Source organism: Podarcis filfolensis, assembly GCF_964270895.1.
Source record: "Podarcis filfolensis genome assembly, chromosome: 1".
NCBI lineage: Eukaryota > Metazoa > Chordata > Lepidosauria > Squamata > Lacertidae > Podarcis > Podarcis filfolensis.
The window spans coordinates 88,312,250-88,335,892 of NC_139604.1; the positions used below are offsets into that span (position 1 = coordinate 88,312,250).

The following is a 23,643-nucleotide window of genomic DNA, read 5'->3' on the forward strand; positions in this document are numbered from 1 at the left end:
TTGATGACCCAAGTTTTTCATTTTTCCTTTCTTGAGTTCAGTTCACTTACATTGCTCCTTTTCCCCGCAGCTAATATTACTATTATTATTATTATTATTATTATTATTATTATTATTATTATTTATATCCGGCTGGGTTTCCCCAGCCACTCCTGGTAGCTCCTGATAGAATATTAAAAGCACAATCAAACATCAAACATTAAAAATTTCCCTAAATAGGGCTGCCTTCAAATGTCTTCTAAAAGTCAGATAGTTGTTTATTTCCTTGACATCTGATGGGAGAGCATTCCACAGGTTGGGTGCCACTAGTGAGAAGTCCCTCTGCCTGGTTCCCTGTAACCTTCTCACAGTGAGGGAACTGCCAGAAGTCCCTCGGAGCTGGACCTCAGTGAACAATGTGGCTGAACAATGTGGGTGGAGACATTCCTTCAGGTATACTGGACCGAGTCCAAGTCCTGTGGTAGCCACAGTGTTTGTCCCTGGTTTGTTGTAGTACATGGAGATAACAATAAACAATATATTAAAAATGGAAATGCCCAGTGAACAAAACATGGGAACCTCCAGTCCCTGGCTTCTATATACAGAAGGTCTGTCTCCTTCCTGTGTTGTATAATCCGGATGGCTGACTAATATCTTCTGAGTCATTCAATGAGCTTGATCCATTCACAGTTCTAGGGGAAGTACTGCTATGGTACAATTATCTTGTTAAACTTTCCCTGTTTTGTATTCCCTTAAGGACAGGTGATCTCCCAGTGCCAGCTCACTATTTGCCTATTGTCTCCTGGGTAGGGAGGGGTGTAGACGTCACAGCAGAGGAGGAGGTGGCTAAGAAAACAGTCACTGTTTTAAAACTCCTCATGCAGAGGGATCGGCTTGCAGTTGCCCGCAGAGGTCTTGGAAGGCACATTCACCTCCTACTGGATCAGCATGGAGGAAGGGAGTGGAATTCTGAAGGAAGGCTTTCTTGTTAAAAAGGTAAGCTGCAGTCACAGGCGATGTGTACATTACCAGCTTAAAACACAACTAGTTTGTTCTTTTTCTCAGCTTCTCTTGCTGGTTTGGGGGGGGGACATCAATAAGCAATGTTTCATAAGGAACGACAAGATAGATATGGATTGTGGCTAATGGCATGTGTACACTGCTTCCCAAATCAGTGGTGTGAGAGTCCCGGAGGCAGAGTGAACGAATGGGAGAGCACACACACAGCCACGGTTGTAATGTGCAGCCACAGTTTTATCTCTAGGTGGTTTCAGACTTGCATTCTCCTCTTTAAAAATGTGTTTGCCCTTGTTTGGGAAAGAGAGTGAGCTATAAATGTCAGAAGTAAACACATCTTGCCAGATTATTACTTTTCCAACATGAATGTCTCCCATAGCTAGGCAAAGGATGTATAAAGTTTAGATACTGCTCTAGAGTGCTGTGCTAACATTCTGCTAACATTCCTCTCTTGCTCTGACCTGCAGCATCTTATTCACTGTCAGGTCCTGTCTTGCATGCATGCAGATCTCCTCAAGATCCACCGCTGCTGTCATCTTTTATTCTTGTCTTGCTTTTCAAGCAGCTCTCCCTATATCCTGCCCTTCTGACCTAGGGTGCAACAGGTCAGAGCAACAATCTAGTTCTTCTTGCTCTACCTGTCTGCTCATCTTGATCTTTTGCCTTTTATTGTGCACACTCAATTTATGGTAGGAGGGCTCCAGGTTCAAAATGTGGCCCAAGTTATTCAAATTATCCTTTTGCAATATCTGAAATATACCACCTCTCTTAATCTGTCATTGCCTTTATCAGATCTTCAGAAGGGCCCTAATTTCTAACAATTTATCCAGTCCAATGTGCTTTCTCTATGCTCATGTCTAAGGGCCAAATTGCACATGATGCAGGAGATTAATGAATGAATTTCTTTTCTCTACTTCAGAGACGCCACAGAGTTCCTAATTTGATTGTGCATTTATTCTTTCTCCTCCCCACCATGCTCTTTCCCTGATCTAAGTTGCCCCCAGAGGTTTCCATTAGCCCCACTAGGGGAAAACAGGGAAAACGGAACAGAGACTAGGTAGTACTGCAGTTGGCTGACAGAGCTGTCTACTTGGGGGTAGAGTGAAGAACAAAAGCAAAGAACTCCTGGATCAAGCCAAAGGCCCAGCTAGTCCAACATCTTGCTTTCAGAGTGGCCAGACAGATGTTTATGGGAAACCTGCAAGTGGGACATCTCTGTCCATTGTGCTTCCCAACACCTGATATTCAGAGGCAAACTGCCTCCAACGTGAAATGTTCTGTCGTGTTGTTGAGATAGCAATATGCTGGGTAAACTAAAAACAGATGAGAACTGCTGTATGGAACTTGAGAGCATTGTCTGAAATCTGGGTTTTTAAAGCTAGAACTCCACCCCGTGCTATGTATGGTTTGAATCCTCTCTGTTATAAAAGTCAAAGTTGAGGAACACCAAAAGTGCCTGGGGCAGAGTATCAGATGATGCCTCCCCCATGCTAGGGCCCACCACTTCAAAAAGTATTGGATTCCCCCCCCCAAAAAAAAAATCTATTGCAAAAAATAAATAAAAATCTACTGCCCTACCTTGCTGCATGGTAGGGTAGGACCTTTTGAGAACCACTCATGCCTAGTGACTATAAAACTGAATCTGGGTCTGAGGGAGACAAATCTATTTCATTTCTGCCATGGATTAGTTGGGGCGAATCAGCATCTTTCCCATTGTATAATAGTAGTTAGTGCTTTTCCCCGGGGGTACTAGGGTACTCAGTACTGGCACCAGGTTATTGTGCTCATACCTGTAATGACTGCCTGGGAAACTGTGCTATCGTTGCAAAAAGCTCACTTGTGGAATCACTAAAATACATTTGGGGAAACCTTGGATTTGTGGAAAGAAGGTAAGAACTCGGTTTAAAGTCCTACCAGATGAGTGCACATTAGAGGCAATATAAATTATCAATTGAGTGCAATGAGTAAGAAGTTCATGGGTATGCAACACCAAAGCAGGTAATAAATGTTGTTTATAAGCTGCACCTAAGATTGACACTTTCTGTTTGCAGGGACATGTTGTCCACAACTGGAAAGCAAGATGGTTTGTTCTTCTCCAGGACAGACTGCTCTATTATAAAGTTGTGGGAGGAAAGAAAGAGTCTTCTCCAAAGGGCAGGATTATTTTGGATGGCTGCACAATGACTTGTCCATGTTTGGAGTATAACAGGCCGGTATGTCCAATTCTCTTTCCATTTGGTATAAATTACTGTTGCTGTGTTGGCTCTAGAAAATGGAACATATTAGAAGGGGGCAGTGCTGGTACCATGAATGTGTGGGTCATATTAGCTAGGGCATTCTCCCTTTAGCTAGGGGTGAAGAGCAGTGTTGAAACTGGCTACTTCTAAGCTCTGGAAAAATGTTGTGAGATCCTATCACAAATCTTACACATTTTCTCTAGTTTAGCTAGGAAAGGCAAGTGATAGATATACAACTTTATCATACTGTATTTTAAAAAATTGAACATATTATAGTACTCACACATCAAAGCAGCACACCTGAAACCCACACTTATCCTTAATTTCCAGGAGATAGATAGATAGAGGATAGATAGATAGATAGATAGATAGATGATAGATAGATATAGATAGATATAGATAGATGTGATAAATAAAACACAGGTAGATTTATCATGTAGTTTTACCTGTGAAAATGTTTGATCACATCTGTTTATGACCAGAAAGTTAAGCTGTTCAAGGTCTCTCAAATTTCAGTAAGTATTTCTGAGTGATGCGTTGATAATTTCTAGCAAATAATGTATTGTTGTTTCTTGTGGGTTTATTTGTAGTTGGTCATTAAACTGAAGACAAAAACAAACACGGAATATTTCCTCGATTTCTGCTCTCGAGAAGAGCGTGATGCCTGGGCGTTGGATATAACTGGTGCTATTCATGCTGGCAACCCAGTGCAAGTCCAGCAACTTCACCGCATGAAAAATTCCTTCAAACTGCCCTCAAATATCAGCCTGAAGTAAGTGTTAAATAATGCCTCCATCTGCTTTCCTGCAATTTGGCGGGGGGGGGGTGTAGCCCACTTTGTACATAACACTAAGCCAGACTGTGGCTAAATGTGAACATGCTCATAGCAAATGTCATGGCTGCTTCACTTCTCCCCCAGTTCTGCTGCTGTGCTCCCAGAAGCTAAGCCATGGTTTAGTTTAACATTACGTCTGAATCAAAGATTGTGGTTTGTCTCAATTCGGACAAACCATAAGTTGTACCCAAGGTTTGTTTGGGCTAACCACTCATGGTTGTTAAGGAGAAGAAGTTTGTGGGCCCCCCATGGCCATCTGCTTGGCTACTGCAGGAGAATAAATGCTGGACTAGGTTGACCTTTGGTCTGATTCTGCAGGACTGCTCTTATGTTTTTATAGACCTGAGGCTCAGGGGACTCTCTGGACAGTGGTGCCATCAGGGCAGGACTTTGGGGCAGAAGCTCAGAGCCCCACTTCATAGAATGACCAGGAGGACCCCCAAAGGCAGCAAGGCTGGTTTACCACATTTTGAAGTGAAGTAATACGCCTTACCATCTAAAGAGGGACCCCACTGGAATATAATTTAGTCCCAAGACTGAGCCTACTTGACAGCAACATAGAATGAGATGCAGTCAAGCAAGGGCATAGCACTGTTTGCCAGCACCCGGGGCGGGGGTGTAGAGTACACTCATCTGGCCCGTGCAACCGCCACCTGCAGGCACTCACATGTCAGGTGGGGGAGGGGCATGTGGAGGGTGAAGATTACCCCCCGCATTCCCCAGCCTGGTTCGCCTGCCACCCCCGATTGTGCATCCAGGGCAATTGCCCCATGCCTCCCCCCACTACACCACTACTTGATTGAATCAAGGATAGAGGACTGAAGGCACAGAAATCAATGGTACTCTCCTGTGTGTAACTGGAATTCCCTTCCACTCATGCCTGAGGTACTTTCGATCGAAACTGTGCTCTTTATTGGCTGTATGAATTGAGACAGAGGGATTTGAGTCCCCTCACAAAACCGGATTCTCTGTTTTCTTAAACATTAAGCTTTTTCCTGGGTTTTTTCCAGTCACACTGTGGACAAAATGCATGACAGCAGCAGTGGAATTAAGCTCACACCCAACACAGAACAAGGCAGCACATATAAAGAAAGTTTTACAGGTAGGCAAACTTCATGTTACTAGCCTCCTAGTACTTCAATATAATCTGATGCAAAGGAATGTTGTTTTCTCCCAGGGCCCACCATGGTGCAGCTTCAGAACCTTGTTTTCATTATTAGGGCACAGCCCTGGGACATGAACAATAAGAGCACATCTTCAGTGATTTCTCTCCCACTAGTGGCTACAGCCAGACCTCACCTGCTGGTGATTAGATGGAGGTACTTAAACATTAGTGGGAGTGGCTTCCATACCTAGTATTTGGAGTGTGGGGTGGGTAGCTAACATGGTGTCCTTCATATGGTGTTGAACTACAACTTCCATCAGCCCCAACCAGCTAAACAAATGTCTATAGGTGATTGCAGTTGGTCCAACTGCAGTTGGAGGGCACTACATTGGCTACTCCTGAATTGCTTTAGGACCAGGGGATTTGGGTTCAATTCCCTACTTGGCCATGAAGTTCACTGGGTGACTTTGAGCCAATCATGGCTTCTCAGCCTAATCTTCCTCCCTGGGCTGTGATGAGGATGAAATGAAAGAGGGAGACCCGTCTACACTGTATTATGCTCCTTAAAGGAAAGGCAAGATTAAAATGTAAGAGGAAAATACAGTCTGGAGCCCAAACACCTCTAATTTTAGGTATCTTTTATGAATTGTGTGTGTGCGCGCTTCACAGAATCATAGAATTGTAGAGTTGAAAGGGTCCTCTTTGCCTGCAAAATGTCTTGGGCTGGCCTAGAATGAGGTTATCCAGAAAGACAGTGCTACCTGCCAAATTTATGAAAATGTGCGTGCAAATGTCTGCTCTTCAGTCAGGTTAGATTACAATTTAAGACTCATTTCTCTATTAGAGGATGAGTACTAAAAACCTCTACCTTCCTTGGGAATTGACTGGCTCCTTGCTGTTTTTGCTCACCTGTTTTTGCCTTTATTCTTTTCAGGCTCTGTGCTGGTTGACTGGCTGATTTCCAATAGTTTTGCAGCCTCCCGTCTAGAGGCTGTCACCCTGGCCTCTGTGTTGGTGGACGAAAATTTCATTAAGCCTGTGGGAGCCCGCAGTGTTGAAGCCATGAGGAATGGTGATTTGACAGAGCAGTTTTTGGATGACTCTACGGCTCTGTACACATTTGTAAGTGATGGGATTTCTGGAAGTCTCCTTTCTGCATATGAGGACACTAAAAAAAAATGGGGGCACAGTGTGCATACGCATTGGAGAGACTGATAGGAAGGATTTGCAGCAAATGAAAATCAGGCCAAAAGATAACTTGGGCAAAATCTTTCTAATGCTTTCCAAGTTATATCTGACTAATACAGTAGTTGGACTTTGGGTTGGGTGTGGACATGCAACAGGAACAGTTTGGCGTTTATCTGGATGCAATATGGGAACAGCTCATTGTACCTGCCATAATGAAACTTAATTTATGCACTTCTGTGTCTGTTTATTAGTGAGGGGGCAGCAAAAGGCCCTCTGGGCCTCTCCAGCAGCATTATTTGCTGGGAGTGGTGGCAGCAGTGCTGAGACCTGCAATGGGTGGTTGTGAGCCACCTGCCTAGGGGTGACATCAGTAGTGGTGGGCCCTTTAAGAGCATTGGGGTCCTGGCAACTGCCTGAGGATACAGGGTGCTGAGACCATCTCTGCTGTTTATCGTGTCTGGCAAAAAAACTGCTTTGAAGATGGAAGTTTCTGTGATTTGAGGAATGGAAGTTCCATGTTAAAGGAGGAAAGGAACACTTCTGTATTTTGTACTCGTTTTGCTACCGCCACCCCCAATTTCCCCAATATCTTTAATTTTTATTGCAGGCGGAAAGCTATAAGAAGAGAACCACCTCCAAAGAAAATATTCATCTTAACATTATTGAACTGAGTGGCACCATTTTAAAACAAGGATTTTTAATAAAACAGGTGACCATGACTTCTGAATCATGTTGGCAAGTGGAGAATGGGAGGCAATGCTGTATTTAGTGTCTTCTTAAGCTCTTTTTAAAGAAGAAAGTTGGGTAATAAAATGAAACAATATGGGTTGTATCTGCTTGTACAATAAACTTCCACTTGTCCAATGGGACTTCTCTCTCCTCTTCTGCTCATGCCCACCCTTGAAAACTGTTCCAGTGCATTGGGGGAAGATCTGGAGCAGATCTTTTTTATATATATATATAAATTTTTTATTGATTTTCCAACACATATTAAAAAAAAAAAACAATACAAGACAATACATAAACAAACAGATCTGGAGCAGATCTGAGGGTGGCACATGAGAGGAGAGGAGAGGAGAGGAGAAGGGAGAAGAGTGCACATAGGACCAAATGTATAGGAAAAAAATGTGTTCTATGCCTAATACTTCAGTAGTAAATATATTTGCCTTTAGAAAACTAACTGGAATCCTTCTTGCAGATATGCTACCTTTCCTTTAGCAAATAATGTTTGAGGTGGAGAATAATTGAGAAACACAATCTTTCACCTGATGTGGTACAACACAAAAAGCACTGGACCTTGTGATATTTCTGAATGTATGGTTTAGCTTTCTGTGTGACATAAGAAATGCTGTTCAAATCATAATCGGCAAAAACAATTTTCTGACCAGGAAAGCCTTTGATTCCCCCCCCCCCCAAAACACAGAACTATCTATACTGATTTCAAATATTTTTGTAAATCAGGTTGTTCCCCCACACACTTCAGTGCACTGAAAGTTAAAATGGAATTAAGAGACCATTGTGAAGTGCCTTGGTGAATAGTGAGGTCAGAATTCCCCACAAGGATTTGTACGCCAAGTGATCCTTTTGAATTGTCATTCTCAGCAGAATTCCAAAATAATTTGCACTAAAATCAGATCTTCTATGAAACAGCGGTCCCACTGTGTACATTATTATATTCTGATTCTGAAGCAAATTTGGTTCTCAAAGACAAGCATTCAAATCTAGCCTACAGTTGCTATTCAAACACTTCTGTCTTTACTTGTTTGAGCTAGGAAAGGAAGTTGATGTAGTGACTTAGCAAAATGCACAATGACTTCAATTCTGCCTCTGACAACGTTTCTTTGTCTAACTTACTTGGCTATGACAATTATTCCTCTCGGCTAAACCTGTTTCACAGGGCTGTTGTGAAGATAAAATGTGGTAAAACAGATAACGAGAAATGTCTCAGTGTATGCAGATCTACAGGCCATTTCAGAAGGACAAACTGAGAAATGGAAGGTGAAATGGATCTATTAATCTTTTCAACTTTTAGGGACACAAGAGGAAAAACTGGAAGGTGAGGCGCTTTGTCCTGAGGGCTGACCCTGCTTTCCTACACTATTATGACCCCACAAAGGTGAGATGGTGGACTTCCAGTACATAAACTATCTCATGTCTTGTGTGTAACTTTTTGGTAAAATAGATCTGAATTTTTTTGTGCTTAAGTTAGAATCATGTGAGGCTGAAACTAAACCTCTTGTGGTCAACAAATGTGGCATCCTGGGGTGTGTGTGCATTTCATTTCCCCGCTCCCTCAATTGTAGGGGCAAGGCCACATGGCGCTGTGTTTTGTTGTTATGCTAATTAGGTTGGTTGCTGGAGTTTGGTCTGTGGCTGTGCGCACACCATATATTTAAAGCTCATTTCCTTCAAAGAATTTTGGGCACTGCAATTTACTCCTCACAGATTTATAATTTCCAGCAACCCTTAAGAAACTACGGTGCCCAGAATTATTTGAGGGGGGAAATACGCTTCAAAGGTATAATTCACAGCCTGTGTTGATCTAGATTGGATTTATAACACTGCTGGGTTGATTTTATCAATTTATTTATGATTTCATTGAATTATATGTGTTGGTTTTTTGATCTTGCTGTGTATGTTGCCTAGATAATGTTTTTATTAAGGCAATTCATAAATGGAATCTAATAATAATAAATAATAGATGGACAAACTGTCTGATGCAGTATAAGACAGCTTCCTAGGTTCCTATAATTCCCCCCTTGTCTTTAGAATTCAACTCTGTTATTAAAACACTTTGGAGGAAGACATGTATAATTTTTTTTAATTAAGATACTACCTCTTTACATAATTAACACCTAGAACCTCCAGAGGCCTATACCAAAGAGGAACAGGCTGGGACAAGATTCATGTTGTGCTGATGTGGCCAGCTACTGCATGTCTTGCCAAAATAAAATGTGCTGCATAGAACATATAATTCATATTCCTTACTTCTCCATTTGGACTCTTTCCACCCACCATAGGAAGATAACCGACCAGTTGGGGGATTCTCTCTCCGTGGTTGCCTTGTCTCAGCATTGGAAGATAATGGAGTCCCAACAGGCAAGTATGAACATAACAGTTCCTTTGGTTGTGGAGCTCTTCACATGTTCCTTTCTTGTTTATGAATAAAGTTTAGTGTGAATCAGCTGCTTACACTGGGAAAGCTGAAGCCATTTCAGATATTAGGGCCTGGTAATGGTGGTGGGCATAATGAAATCCATGAATTCCGCACCCTACTATTTTAGTCAAATCACACCTCCCCAGTAGGTTTCCAAAAACAGTAGTTTAGGAAATTGTCATAAAGGCCAGGGGGCCAGGCCCTGTTTGCCCCTTCTCCAGTCTGAACACCAATTAGGGCACCTTGAAAAACTGTGACAATAGGACTGGCTGTAGCTCTCTTGATTATAAATAGCTGGCTCAAGCAGCCATATCGCCAGATTAAGGAAAGTATAGTATGGAGAAAATAAGTGTTGCTTTTTTGGCCTTTCATGGCACTTGGGTGGATGGGAGGCCATGTAAAGACAAAGGGAAGAATTCAACATCACATCACTCTTTTGATCCGTGCAAGCATTTCTGCTTTTCAGATGAAATGGTACGCCCTTTCCCCTCCTGCTGTTCTAGGGATTCTCTCAACCCTCCAAAGTGGATTTGGACAAGATGTGTGGGTGTTCAGGCAGACAAGAGGGGGAAGAAACACACTGTGTTAGCGGAAGCCCTTGCACTAGCTTCTGCTAGCACACCGGGTTAGCTGGATCCAGATCCAAGCCTGTATTCATATCAATGCAGTGGTACACTCTTTTATCAACAAAAGCAAAACTGTGTTGAGTTATCAAACTCTCTCCCTTGTGAGATTTTGCTGTTACTGCAGCAATTGTGTTGTCCCTGCGCCTTGCTAACATTCCCCTCCCTTTTCCTTTTTGTTACAGGAGTGAAAGGGAATGTGCAGGGCAACCTCTTCAAAATCATAACAAAGAATGACATTCACTACTTTATACAGGCCAGTTCCAAGGCAGAGAGGGCAAGCTGGATTGAAGCCATCAAACAGCTAACATAGACATTTGCAAATTTCTTATGTGGACAAAACCATTGACTTGGATCATCGCTTTGGGGGTAATATAATGGTTGGTTTTTGAGATGCACGAGTGAGTTGTTTCAGCCAAACATAAATCCTGCATCCAACAAATCTACTTGGGCCTTTACCACACTTTCCATATCTGAAGACTTGTACATTCAGATTTTTAAAAAAGTCAGTTCCTGTATGTGGTCCACAATACTTATGCCTCATTTTCCTAGAATCATTTTGGGAATTCTGAACCAGGTACATTCATCTGAGTAAAGCTAAATCACATGACACAGAATTGGACAAACCTAGAATGGGGACATCAAGCTTGGAAATTGAATTGGACCTCTGCCATCCGTTTCCATTCACCTTTACAGCCCAGAAGGATATAGGATGGGATTCGCCTAACAAGCCCCATCAGCAGAAGCCCTGCATAAGGATTCCTGCTTGTGCAATGGGTCTTTCTCCCCTTTGCTCCTCCCATTCCCCCTGAAGTTGCCTAGGGGTGGTGGTGTCAAGAGAACACCCAGAATAGCATGCAGGGGGAGAAGAGTAGGGGAAACTGTTCTGCCAGTCAAGATGAAATACTTGTACAAACGGAAGGTTCATCACAGCAAAAAATTGAATTCCTCCCATAGTGTTACTGATTTACATCAATATAATTTCATTGCCAGCTTTTAGATGGTTTTAAGCTTCAGTTCTGTTTTTTTATAGCGTATTATACATTTTTAAGCCGGCCTATTTGTGTGTGACCATATGAAAGTTAATGTTTAGAGCCCACTGGCCAGTTTGAGTTCCTGAGAACAGTTCACCTCTTACAAGCAGAAGTGCAGGGGAGATGGCAGGTCCAATATTTTTTATCTTGTGTTTTACCTGTGGGAAATTAATTTCTGTAGAGGATAATGAGGCTAGATGTCTCAAGACGGGTAACTGCTGCAGTTTGAACTGCATGCCAAATATAGTATTTTCTTTTCTTTTTTAAGTAAAAATGTCCCATGAAACACTTAAGAAGCTCTGACACTGAGGTTTTGCAGAAGGTAATTACCATATTTAAAAGTGATATTTGGGGTATGTTTTAATGATCTTCCATATTTTTTTTGTATGATCTTTTCTATGATTTGTTTGTATTTCCGATTTGTTTATTTATTCTGCAGCTGTAAAATTGCAAAAAAAGTTTTGTTAAAAAAATAAAGTGATGAGCCACTTATAGTATGCCTTTAAATGTTAATAATTTCAAAAGCACAAGAGACTTGCTGACAAGCCTCAATTTGGCCTATGGATTTGGTTGTTTGTGGAAAACAACTTTATATAATAAAACTCAACAGTCACAATCAGAGGGAAAGATGATGTGCAGTTGCTGCATTTGGCTGCCGGTTCAAGCCTAAGCATATATTTTTAAACACTATAATATGAAACCCTCCCACTCAGTTCTGAAAATTACTATTTTCTGTGCATCCAACCTTTCATACCAAAACATTTGTGTGATCCCAAATGCACCCACAGAGAATTCTATGTGTTTTCTCTGAAGTCATAGAGCAAGGACGGGGAATCTGTTGCCCTCCAGATGTTGTGAGACTCCAGTTTCTTTCAGCCCCAGTAAGCATAACCAATGGTCAGGGATGATGAGAGCTATAGTCCACATTCACCATCCCCTTCACATAGGAAAGCTTGATGAGAGCTGCACCTCGAGGCTAATTAATATAAATTCTGTATATTGGCTTCTTAAAATGCAACTGTTAGACAAAAGGTGCATGTAAAGTCCTGTCTTCCTAGTCTGATCCACCCTTATGTTGGGGTATGCACACGATGTGGAACAGGGACTGCTTTATTAGAATGCTCCTATTTCTCACCACATTGTTTTCTTCACGTTGTCACTGCATGACTGTCCACACCAAAAATGCTTCAGATCCAATGATGTACAGCTAGGAAAAAGTACAACTACATATGTGCTGCCTTTTACCATATGGTAGCTTATCATAGGGTGTGTACATAGTCTCATTAACTCTACATCCTCCCATTGCTGGTTTAAGAAATAGTGTACACATGATGATAGCTACGCTTCATATCTATCCTGTCATTTCTTATGAAATACTGTGTTTTGATGTGTTTCCCCTCAAACCAGCTTCAATCTGAATTGAGAAAAAGAATCTGAGTTTTAAGCCGGTGATGTGTAAACAGCCATAGACAAAAGTGCTGCAGCTTGAAAAGAATGCACATTGAAATATATTGCTGCAACTTATCAAGGTATAATAGGGCTATTTATAGAGCTCAGCCTTCATTTAAAATCTCAAGAAGCACACATAAGAGCAAAAGTAAGGAACAACATCCAACGGCATAAGGAGAACATTTCTTCACCAACCAAGGGGAGATAGGGGATTATATATTCTTCAAGCCACTTTGGTGAGCTTGATGTCTCCGGAGATTTGTAAAGCTGTCACCCTTTGCATAGGCTGCACGCGGTGAGTGAAACTGCAGAGCTGACGTCCATCAAGCAAGACCCGAATCTGCTGATGCTCACACAAGAGCTCCATCTGAAAAAACAAAGGAGATCCATGGGTGGCAGGGGCAGAGCCTGACAGCAATCCCAATAAAGTTGAGCGCCCACAAAATATTGAGTTGCAAGCTTATTGATTTCAATGGAACTTGATTATACGTAGACGCTTTTGAAAATGAATTGGAAATATTACACTGGAAGATCTACTTAAATGACAACCATATTTTATTATGACTTGACAGCCTAGAAATAGCTTTATAAATAAGTAAATGGTCTTCCTTTTGATCCTGTAAATACAGATGGAGCAAACAGAGGACATGTTTATTACAAACATGACCACAATTTTAGTTCCAAGCACCTATAGTTAGATAATCTGAAGAGTTGAAAAAGAAAATCTGCCTGAGGCCTTGGAGAGCTGCTGTCAGTCAAAGGAGACAATACTGGGCCAGAGGGTCTTAGGCAGTTTATATCTCTATCTATATATCTGTCTCCCATACTAGCAAGTAAAATTACCTTAAATGACTCCCCTGCTGTAAATGGGAAGTAGGGAATGGTCTTTTCCTCTTTACCCCATTTCCCAGCAATCCGTGAATTCCGGACAATGGATTTCTCAAGAAAGCTGACCGCAAGCAACAGCCCAATGTCCAGACTGGAATCCATGGGGTCACAGAGCAAAGTCACTGAAAAACTTGAAGGAATTAACATGTGATAAGTAATGATTCAGCAATCTAACATAATGTGAGCTCATTTATCACATGCTGTGGCATCATAATGTCATATTTGTTTCCAGGGTAAGTATGGCCTAGTCTAAGGATGTGAAACCTGTGGCCCTCCAAATCATAGCTGTCAACTTTTCCCTTTTCTTGTGAGGAATCCTATTCGGAATAGGGGAATTTCTCTTTTAAAAAGGGAAACATTGACAGCTATGCTCCAAATGCTGTTGAACTGCAGCTCCCACCATCCTTCACAATGGGCCATGCAGACTGGGGTTGGTGGGAGCCCAGCAATGTCTCTATAGGGCCACAGGTTGTCCAACCCTGCATTAAATGCTTACCTCCAACTGCAATTGGAGAAAAGTAGCTAAACTGCACTGGCCTAGACCCTGAAAAAGCATTATGAGAACTGTACAGAAACATACATCAGATATGACACAGAGCCTGCCTTTTTAGTGTGACATCACCATAGTGCTCTGTAAGAAACAGCACAGATATATGAAGCGATGGTGCATTGTGTGTGGCTACTCAAGCAAATTTTAAACAGCTGACCAGACATGCAGATTAATTTTCCTTCAGCACCAGGGGTGATAGGATAGCTTCTTGTACTGCACATAAAGCAGCAGGCCAGATTAGAGGGACAAGGCAGAACAAAACAGCAACAGAAGGAAACAGCTGGGGGGGTACAGAAGGAACAGCTGGGTTCCCACTTTCTGCCTACTGACAGGGCTGGCCCTGTGCATGGGGCATTATTCTGGGAATGCCTCCTCTGGGAACAGCTATTTCTTCTCCATCTTTGCATCGGAAGTGTTGGAATGATCCAGTCAAACAAACAAATATAGCAAAATTAAGACCCCTTTCCCCTGCCCTCCCAATGGGAAGGATGGAAGCACACAGCACTGGCTCATGCAGAGGGGCAATAGGGAGCCTTGGTGAGAGTAGAGGCAATTCTGTGATGAATCAGGATGATTCAGTGCTCCAGCCACAACTGAAGCAGAGATGGGTCAGCAGGATTACCCATCCCCAGTGAAGGTGAATTGGAAGAAGCATGCAGAGTTCCAGCAGGCAGCCACCTTTTTGAGTGATTACTTTGGGTTCACAGGAGACTTAATTATGGAATCATAGAATATTAGAATTGGAAGGGACTAATGTCTGGATGGGATAGCGGGTGGCGCTGTGGGTAAAACCTCAGTGCCTAGGACTTGCCGATCGCATGGTCGGCGGTTCGAATCCCCGCGGCGGGGTGCGCTCCCGTTGCTCGGTCCCAGCGCCTGCCAACCTAGCAGTTCGAAAGCACCCTCGGGTGCAAGTAGATAAATAGGGCCCGCTTACTAGCGGGAAGGTAAACGACGTTTCCGTGTGTGGCTCTGGCTCGCCAGAGCAGCTTCGTCACGTTGGCCACGTGACCCGGAAGTGTCTGCGGACAGCGCTGGCTCCCGGCCTATAGAGTGAGATGAGCGCACAACCCTAGAGTCTGTCAAGACTGGCCCGTACGGGCAGGGGTACCTTTACCTTTAATGTCTGGATATGTGAGCTAAGAATGGTCATTTATGCTGTGCTGAGCTACAGTGCTCAGAAATAGTGAATTATGTTCAGTGCTCCTCTGATGTTCTCCATATTGACAATACTATCTCTCCCTTTTTGCCCAGCTAATGCTATTCCTCAATAGATCTGCACCTATGAGCAATTTTCGCCAGATACATCCATGAAGCAGCTGCTAGAATGCCGGCTGACACACTTGCCTCTTGGGGGCAGGGCATATTACCCCCATGATAGTGATTTTCATGGTTGGCCTTAGTCCTCCTTTAATCTCACCGACGTATTTCTCCACCTAATGGGGGAAACAATAATTCTGAATATGTGTTTGAAAATGACATCTGTACAATAAAATACAAAGCTGCATATTTATCTATTACTAATAGTAATACAGGAGTTTTCTTCCTAGGTGTACCTGTCTTTTAAGCTTTGCATTAAAAACAACAACATAGAAATCTGTCTTATACCAAGTCAGACTATTGGTCCATCTTGCTTGGTACTGGAATAATGTGGCTGGCAGTGGCTCTCCAGGGTTTCAGACAGCGGACATTCCCAGTCCTCTCTGGAGATGCTGGGATTTGACCCTGGGACCTTATGCATGCAGAGCAAGTGCTCCACCTACAACTGAGCTACAGCCTTTCATCCAAAGAGCCACCCTGTAGGAGAAAGGAAAATGGATGTGAAGCTCAAACCTTTTAACTGGCGTTCACTGAGGGTTACACCCAGATAGCTGTACACAAGAGTGTACCTTGGACTGTAGGTCTTGCTGGGGATTGCACTGCCTCATGAAAGCATTCCTTTACACCTGGGGCCCACAATGTGGGCACTACATCATTTTCAGACAGCCCCCTTGGCACTTGTCAAGGCCCTGACCCCTCTCAATTTTTTAAAGTCGTTTTTTGGGCTTTTGGTTGGTTGGGGAGCTGACTTTTAGAAAGATTGCCTGCTTTTTCTTGTCTCGGTTTTATTTGGGGGAGTTTGCGGGGAGGACTAGGTGTTATGGGGATGGGTGAGCATCACCTGTTTTTCTTCCATGAAATGGATATTTATGGTACCTCCAACAGTTCCAAATGTACCCTCAAGCCCGAAAAGGTTGAATAACCTCGTTTCACACTTGGGTTACTCTAGACCAGGGGTAGGCAAACTAAGGCCCAGGGGCCGGATGCAGCCCAATCGCCTTCTCAATCAGGCCCACGGACGGTCTGGGAATCAGCGTGTTTTTACATGAGTAGAATGTGTCCTTTTATTTAAAATGCATCTCTGGGTTATTTGCGGGGCCTGCCTGGTGTTTTTACATGAGTAGAATGTGTGCTTTTATTTAAAATACATCTCTGGGTTATTTGTGGGGCATAGGAATTCATTCATATTTTCTTTCAAAATATAGTCCAGCCCACCACATGGTCTGAGGGATAGTGGACCGGCCCACAGCTGAAAAAGGTTGCTGACCCCTGCTCTAGACTTAATAAATGTGTAGTGAACAGTCAGTGTAATACAATGCTTACAATGTTAGACTGGAAACGGAGACCTGTGGCTGTGTACACACAGCATATATTTAAAGCACATGACTTCCCCCCAAAGAATCTAGGAACTGTAGTTTATTAAGGGTGCTGGAAATTGTTGTTCTGTGAGAGGTAAAGTGCTTCAAATGTATGGTGTATACACAGCCACGGAGTCAAATCCTAAGCTATGAAGCTCAATAGGTGACCCATCTCTCTCTTCCTTAGCTACCTCAAAGGGCTTTTGTGAGGATAAAACTGCAGGGGAGGCCACAAGCGATGAAATGGGAAATGCTGCCCCTGATCCTAAAGAAAGTGTCGTCTCCACTGACTTTCATTTCAAGGAAGCCAAACCCTAGGTAAGCACTGGAACTCCTGGAATTTCTCACCACTCAGAGATTGGGGTAGCACATAACAATATGCCTCTTATTTCAGAACTATTGTTTTTTTATTTATATGCTAAAGCATGGTCTCTGGTTGTAAATACTTTGACAGTTTTTGAAACATTACAATCTCCTCCCACCCTACACCCACTGCCAAATCCTGTTTAAGAGAGATGGCTATTCAACTGGGATAATGCACCTGTGGCCCTCCAGGTGTTGATGTATTAAAATAACCATTGGCTATGCTGGCTGCAGCTGATGGGAGCTCTTGAGTCCAACAACATCTGGAGGGTCAAAGGTGCCACATCCCTTGCTCACTAGAGGCATAGCAATCCTTCATTGAAACCTTCTTGAATACTCCAAGGACAAAACCACTAATCTCGTATTCAGGCATAACTTTGAACTCTTTCCCTCCAGTCCTTTGGAGAGATGGAGTGAGGGGACCTATCGCATGAATACTTGCTAGACAATGAAAAAGCACTGATCACAGAATGGAATGTAATCTGGAATGTGTGAAATGTGTGTCCAAACACCTTCCAGAGCAATAATGAACTGCCAGTACAAAAATGTGCTGTACTGGATGACTCTTAAGCTGTGCACATGACATTTTATTCTAGAATCAAAGGAGACTGAGTGCTTGTTTTTCTCTACATAGTACACAAACAATCTAGATCTACTATTTGCTCCTGAAAAGTGCTTCATTCCAAAAATAAAAGCTCCTTGCAGATTGATTCTGTACTGCACCACAATGCCTGCACAAACACCAAGCCATTTGTAGAACAAAAATATAGTGTTTTCTCAGTCCGGAATGTTGGATTATTTTGATTGTTGTTAGCCGCCCTGAGCCCAGCTTCGGCTGGGGAGGGCGGGATATAAATAAAATTTATTATTATTATTATTATTATTATTCATGCTTGTCTTTAGCATGCTGCTTTCAACCTAGATTGATTCCTGGCGCTGCCATCCACAAGGATGGGTCTGGTTACCTGATATGCATTTTTAAAAAGTTTTCATGACCGTCATTGGTTATGCTAAAGCCTCACAGCTGCAAAACATTTTCCATTTTCAATTTAACCAGTTATTTCTATAGAATCTTAATCTTAAAATGCCATCCGTAGAAGTACTTTGCAGTAGCTTTTCTTGTGCAGCCTGATTCTCAATGGATTTACTCAGAAGTAAGTCTCACTGCATTCCGTGGCAATTTATTATTATTAAATTTATATCCTGCCCTTCTTGCCAAGGTGGCAAGCGGTTTTTTAAAAACGAAAAATAAAAATGGACTTAAAACAGTTTCAAACATCTAAAACAATCATGTTATCTCACAACTAATAATTTCATGGTTGGCAGGAACTGCAGCCTTGACTGACACCTTTCACTGACATAGTCACTTAAAATGGGTAGAGAATCGCTTGGCTTATTTACAATATGGTAATTGGGGGAAATGTATGCTGCTGTACTCGCAAAGGGTAACAGACTGGTTTCGTTTGTCTCGCCTCCTACTCTCTGAGCCCTCTTTTTCTGCTTCTGATTTCAATGCATCAGAAGCATTTAATAGCACTCTGTCTGAACAATGTGGATGCTGCAGCCAAACAAAGACATTTACGGGATTAGGACTGGCAGGCAAATCCATATCTGATATTTTTTTCAGGATTCAAAGAGATGTAACATTAAAATGAATAAGTTAAATAAAAACTCATTTGCCTCTTCCTCTTTACATACTTACACAAATAAATAGGCTTGCAAGAAAGTAGAAAGTAGGTTTTTCAATACTTACGGTTGTGCACCTGTCATTTTCCGTCATGTTTTTTTTGGGTTTTTTTGCCTGTTACACTTAGGCCTTCTTAGAAGTCTATGGAAAAAGTTTTGTTCTTTTCCTGCCTATAAGCAAAACAAACAAAAGAGCCAGAATAGAGGATGTAGTGGGGAACATTATCTCTAGCAAACACCAGTTAGACACCACCCATGCAGATAGCTGAGTCACACAACAGTCAACATCTTCAGATGGATGCCGGACAGAGTAAGAGGGAAGAATATTTGACATAATGCTTTGGGAATAGGGGAATTTGTTCATTTTGCCATTGATCAACCAGTAAGTTTCAAAGACTGGCTTCAGAGGTGCAAAAACAACAACAGTTTTTATACACATATAATAGAGGATATACTTGTACCCTTGTCACATACAATGGCATATAAATAAATAATGCCTGGAAGTACATGAAATTCACTGTGTTGAACAGCACTAAAACTGACAATAAGGCTGAAATAAATTAGTTCACGATCAGACCTGAATGGTGAAGTAAACGGCACCCAATGAAATGAACATTTAACAAGTTTTTTCACCCTACACATCACAATCCTATACAGTCAGAAGCAAGTAACACTCAGTTCTGCAGGACTTACTCCCAGGTATGAGAGATTGCAGTCTTCATTGACCTAAAGAGTTATTTGCTATTAGAAGCTCTAATAATAAACACTATAAAAGAGTCACCTCCCTCCAAAGGGACTAGATGCATTCACATGTAATGTAGGTCCCACAAAGGTATTTCCTGAAATATACCAGTCCTGGATTCTCTGAACTGCACTGCAGGGTTGTAGTAAACTACTGTACTCTCTTCCACCCTCTTAGCAATATGAGTATAACAATATTAGACCACTTTGCCATATAAAATACCCAACATTCTCTTAATGATTAATTTTATTAGCATTAAGTACAGTATTGGCATGTTTACTGTTTAATATGTTTGCAAATGTTAGGGTGACCCATTTTCTTGATGTAAAAGATGACTTGGAGAGACTTACTACCTTTTGTTTTTGGGTGCACAGGCCCAATCACAGCTACGCAATAACCCTAAATTTCAGAATTGTTTTCTATAGGGCCACAACCATTTCTCTGTTGAAGTCGCCTCCAGACTTCAAGATGAATCAAGAAGTTCCAGACAGTAGGTGTGTCAGTCTAACATTTTAGTCTGTGTGCTCTGCTTTCCTAAATGTCAGTCACAGCTATTACTTGCTTCATTGGCTAGCAACATTAAAATATGACAGTAGACTAGAGTAGCTTTTTTTAAAAAAAAAAAAAAAGAATGGCTCGGAAGGCCTACACGTTTTGCCTGATGAGACACTAGCTTATTTTATTTTATATAACGAAAGCTAGGGATCCGGCCAGCTAGTGGAATAAAGGAGCACTGTATGGTAAATCTGGGTAAATCCCAGCCAACCGAACTAGAGAGGATGAGGGAGAACGTGATCTTTGGATGAATACAAAATTTTAAAAATCAGTAAATAAATTGTACGTTATGCGGACCACGAGCGCCTGTCTTTCCAGACACGTGATATTTTTGCCCGCTTCAGAGATGGCAACTGTTGGGCTTCGTTGCCCTAGAGAAAGATGGCGTCCCCCTTGCCCAATAAGCCGGTTGTTCCGCCTGTCGCTTCGATCACCTGATTAGCTTTTCAACATGGCCGCGGCAACCGGACTTGATTCTGTTTGGGAGTGCAGGTAGCGCTGATGACAGTAGGATAAGCTCCTGAGGCGAGGCGAGTGTATATTCTACTGGTGGTTGGACCTCTCTTCCAGGTGGGTCCTATGCGAGGCAAGAGTTGCCGGTTCCCTGCCTGCGCTGCCTTTACATGCTGGGGGAAAGTATGGGGAGGGTGGGGGCGAAAAGGAAAAACTCCGCTGGGTGAAACGAGACTCGGAGGAGGACGCAGGAGAGCCTCCTGCCAGGGGTATTTAGGCGGAGAAGTTCACATGAAATGGGCACGGCAGCTCGCTTGCCGAGACGAGCGAGGAAGACACTAGTAGACTGTTGCGGGTGGTTATTTAAATATAGCCAGGCTTTTAAATTAACAGTTGCCCACGTGATGAGAGTAACCTTTTAGCAAAGTTGTCAAGTATAGAAAGCAGCCACGGAACGTCAGTGCTAAATTCTTTAAACCTCTTTGGAGTCAGCTCTACTGAGCTTGTTTGGTGGGACGTAATTCTGAGTGAAGGTACCTAGATCAGATACTTTTAAGCTTGATACTTGAATAGTAGTGCCTCTCATGGTACTTCTTTAAGAAACTGAAATGTGAATTGGAGAAAAAATACAAAAAATACAAAAATACATAAAAAGAAAAAAGAAATAAAATACAAAATACAAAAAACGAATAGATAAGAAAAAATTAAAAACAAATCCATTTTTTGATATCTTTAAGCTCATTTGCTTGTTTCCTTGACCTCCTCACACCTCCCCTTTTTGTATTCCCATTTACATAATCAATTCAGCAAATCCTTACCCTCTTTCATTTATCTTAACTCTATATCTTAACATATTATAGCTGTATATTTTCATCCATTATCTATCCATTTTTGCATATTCTTATTAACTTTGTTGCTAATATCACTTATTTTCAATCCAACATCATTTTAACATTCATTACTTTTACAATATTACTGCAAGTAGTCTTTAAATTTCTTCCAATCTTCTTCCACCAACTCTTCTCCCTGGTCTCGGATTCTGCCAGTCATTTCTGCCAATTCCATATAGTCCACCACCTTCATCTGCCACTCTTCCAGGGTGGGTAAATCTTGTGTCTTCCAATACTTTGCAATAAGTATCCTTGCTGCTGTTGTTGCATACATAAAGAAAGTTCTGTCCTTTTTTTTTCTTTATGCTTTCTTTTTACTCTGTAAACCTCTGTTTTTTTGTAAAACTTTAATAAATATTTTATGAAATGTGAATTGGAGCAAGTTGCATGATCAAGCGGGGCTTGATTCATCATAGATTAGCTGGGCAAAGTTTATTTGGTAGTGGAAAGTTTCCCACAGAGCAGTTAAGTCGATTGTGGCACCATAAGAACTGTTCAGGTATAATAAATGAGCCCTGGTTTATTAATGAGTCCACTAGATGACTTAAAGTTTTTGGGGAGTTTTTTAACATGCAGGAATAATTATTGCTGGGCTAAAAGGTTTTGCTCATCTTAATGCAGAATTTGCTAACCCTCTCTGGCTTAGGCTCAGCCCCAGCCCCCTCAGAGATTTCTATATCCTCACAAAGATTTAACCCCTTTTTATAGCTTCCCTTGCATCCATACTGTCCCCTGTATTTCCACTCAAGATCAGCTTAGTCTCTCAACTTGTTATTGTTAGGCCTGAGGGAAGGCTAGACAGCTGCAGTTTCCACTTTCCTGTTTTCACTCTCACCTGTTTACGTACAAATGTTTTGACGGATTTTCAATGGGCAAACAATACAATTGCTATTCTTGTTATTTTATAAAAGTGCTTGTTTGTCTGTTTATGTGGACAATCAAGTATATTAGGTTAGTTGTCTGTCCTGCTAGACATTCTAACTTTGTGTAAAGGTAAAGGTAAAGGTAAAGGTAAAGGTAAAGGGACCCCTGACCATTAGGTCCAGTCGTGACCGACTCTGGGGTTGCGGCGCTCATCTCGCTTTATTGGCCGAGGGAGCCAGTGTACAGCTTCCGGGTCATGTGGCCAGCATGACTAAGCCACTTCTGGCGAACCAGAGCAGCACACGGAAGCACCTTCCCACCAGAGCGGTACCTATTTATCTACTTGCACTTGACGTGCTTTCGAACTGCTGGGTTGGCAGGAGCTGGGACCGAGCAACGGGAGCTCACCCCGTTGCGGGGATTTGAACCACCAACCTTCTGATCGGCAAGTCCTAGGCTCTGTGGTTTAACCCACCGCGCCACCCACGTCCCTGTGTAGGGAAAGATTAAAGTTCCACTTCTAGACATGAATCTTTCTGTAAATTTCCATCTCTCATTTTAGGAAGTGCATTGTAAGTGAATGTTTGACAGATATGATTTAAGAATAGGATTTGATGAGTTCTAGTCTTTTGTTTGCATTTTGAAGCAGGAAGATGCATCCATTTGGTAAGGAGGAATCTGCATCCCTGGAACGGCTCTTCTGGTTTTTTTGTGATTGTGTGAAGAGGGAAGACTGGGAACTTGCACAGGCCTGCATTCCTCAGTTACACCGGTGGCAGGAAGATGGCTGTGAAAAAGTGGAAAGGATCCTTCATGCTCTAATAGTCTGCCCTTCTTATCTGAGGTGAGCACTACATTGACTTTTGGTAACTAACAGTTGAAAGTGTGTGAAAAAGTTGCAAGTTTTAAAATATTACAGTGCAGTCCTGTACATAGATGCTCCAAAGAAAGTCCCATTATTTTCAGTGGGGCTTATTCCCAGGTAAGTGAATGCAGCCTTAAAGTATGTTTTGAGTGTGTTCCTTATTACCGTAATTTCAAAAGGGCAGCAGTGTTAATCTTTTGCAACACAAATAACAAAGGTTATTGACTAACAAATTTATTATGATATCGACTTCTGTCAACTCCAGTTCACCACTGGATACATGAAGTGTTATCCTGAATAGCAGGAACATAGATATTTGCAGAGGGGAAGAGTGATTGTGAACTTTGAGGAAAGAAGGAAGTGGAATGCAGAAATGTGAGGATGATAAGAATTACATAACAGGGACGATTCACAAAAAAACAATGTTTGAAAACACAGGTATCCTGATATTTGTAAGTCAGTTATCACATGTAATGTGATGACAA

At 42.0% G+C, this 23,643-nt stretch overlaps 3 protein-coding genes across 12 annotated transcripts in view; 2 read left to right on the forward strand and 1 right to left on the reverse strand.

The window, feature by feature from the left end:
* The first annotated feature begins 430 nt into the window (after positions 1–430).
* Positions 431–11,663, forward strand: PLEK2 (pleckstrin 2). The gene is made up of 9 exons (XM_083605641.1): positions 431–975; positions 3,048–3,209; positions 3,824–4,005; positions 5,079–5,170; positions 6,108–6,295; positions 6,969–7,070; positions 8,394–8,477; positions 9,382–9,460; positions 10,327–11,663. Exons 1-9 carry the CDS (start codon positions 928–930, stop codon positions 10,452–10,454), a joined length of 1,065 nt encoding a protein of 354 aa, XP_083461767.1. The 5' UTR covers positions 431–927; the 3' UTR covers positions 10,455–11,663.
* A 1,023-nt stretch (positions 11,664–12,686) lies between these two features.
* Positions 12,687–20,657, reverse strand: LOC310759064 (galectin-related protein A-like). 6 transcript variants are annotated; one of them, XM_083605886.1, is made up of 5 exons: positions 20,521–20,657; positions 18,857–18,960; positions 15,410–15,498; positions 13,468–13,642; positions 12,687–12,991 (listed from the first exon to the last, which is right to left on the reverse strand). In XM_083605886.1, exons 2-5 carry the CDS (start codon positions 18,881–18,883, stop codon positions 12,848–12,850), a joined length of 435 nt encoding a protein of 144 aa, XP_083462012.1. In that variant the 5' UTR covers positions 18,884–18,960; positions 20,521–20,657; the 3' UTR covers positions 12,687–12,847. The 6 variants fall into 6 exon arrangements, with proteins under 6 accessions (XP_083462012.1, XP_083462011.1, XP_083462014.1 ...); XM_083605885.1 differs by lacking the exon at positions 20,521–20,657 and adding an exon at positions 20,384–20,489; XM_083605888.1 differs by lacking the exon at positions 20,521–20,657 and adding an exon at positions 20,373–20,393.
* Positions 20,518–23,643, forward strand: part of ZFYVE26 (zinc finger FYVE-type containing 26) — a 54,377-nt gene continuing 51,251 nt past the window's right edge. For 3 of the 5 annotated variants that reach the window (XM_083603666.1, XM_083603668.1, XM_083603670.1), the window contains exons 1-2: positions 20,518–20,656; positions 22,940–23,137. In XM_083603666.1, coding sequence (XP_083459792.1) covers positions 22,947–23,137 — 191 coding nt within the window. In that variant the 5' untranslated portion in view covers positions 20,518–20,656; positions 22,940–22,946. The remainder of the gene's footprint in view (positions 20,657–22,939; positions 23,138–23,643) is intronic. The other 2 variants (XM_083603667.1, XM_083603669.1) reach the window with 1 other exon arrangement.

Excerpts from the sequence above, each read along its gene's own strand:
- LOC310759064 (XM_083605886.1), bottom strand. The coding sequence starts at position 18,883 with ATGACGGAAAATGACAGGTGCACAACC. Across the intron at positions 15,499-18,856 it reads AAAATGACAGGTGCACAACC|GTGGAGAAATACGTCGGTGA; the intron begins GTAAGTATTGAA and ends TTCCCCCATTAG. Across the intron at positions 13,643-15,409 it reads ATATGCCCTGCCCCCAAGAG|TTTTTCAGTGACTTTGCTCT; the intron begins GCAAGTGTGTCA and ends AATTCCTTCAAG.
- PLEK2 (XM_083605641.1), top strand. The coding sequence starts at position 928 with ATGGAGGAAGGGAGTGGAATTCTGAAGGAAGGCTTTCTTGTTAAAAAG. Across the intron at positions 3,210-3,823 it reads GTTTGGAGTATAACAGGCCG|TTGGTCATTAAACTGAAGAC; the intron begins GTATGTCCAATT and ends GTTTATTTGTAG. Across the intron at positions 5,171-6,107 it reads ATATAAAGAAAGTTTTACAG|GCTCTGTGCTGGTTGACTGG; the intron begins GTAGGCAAACTT and ends TATTCTTTTCAG.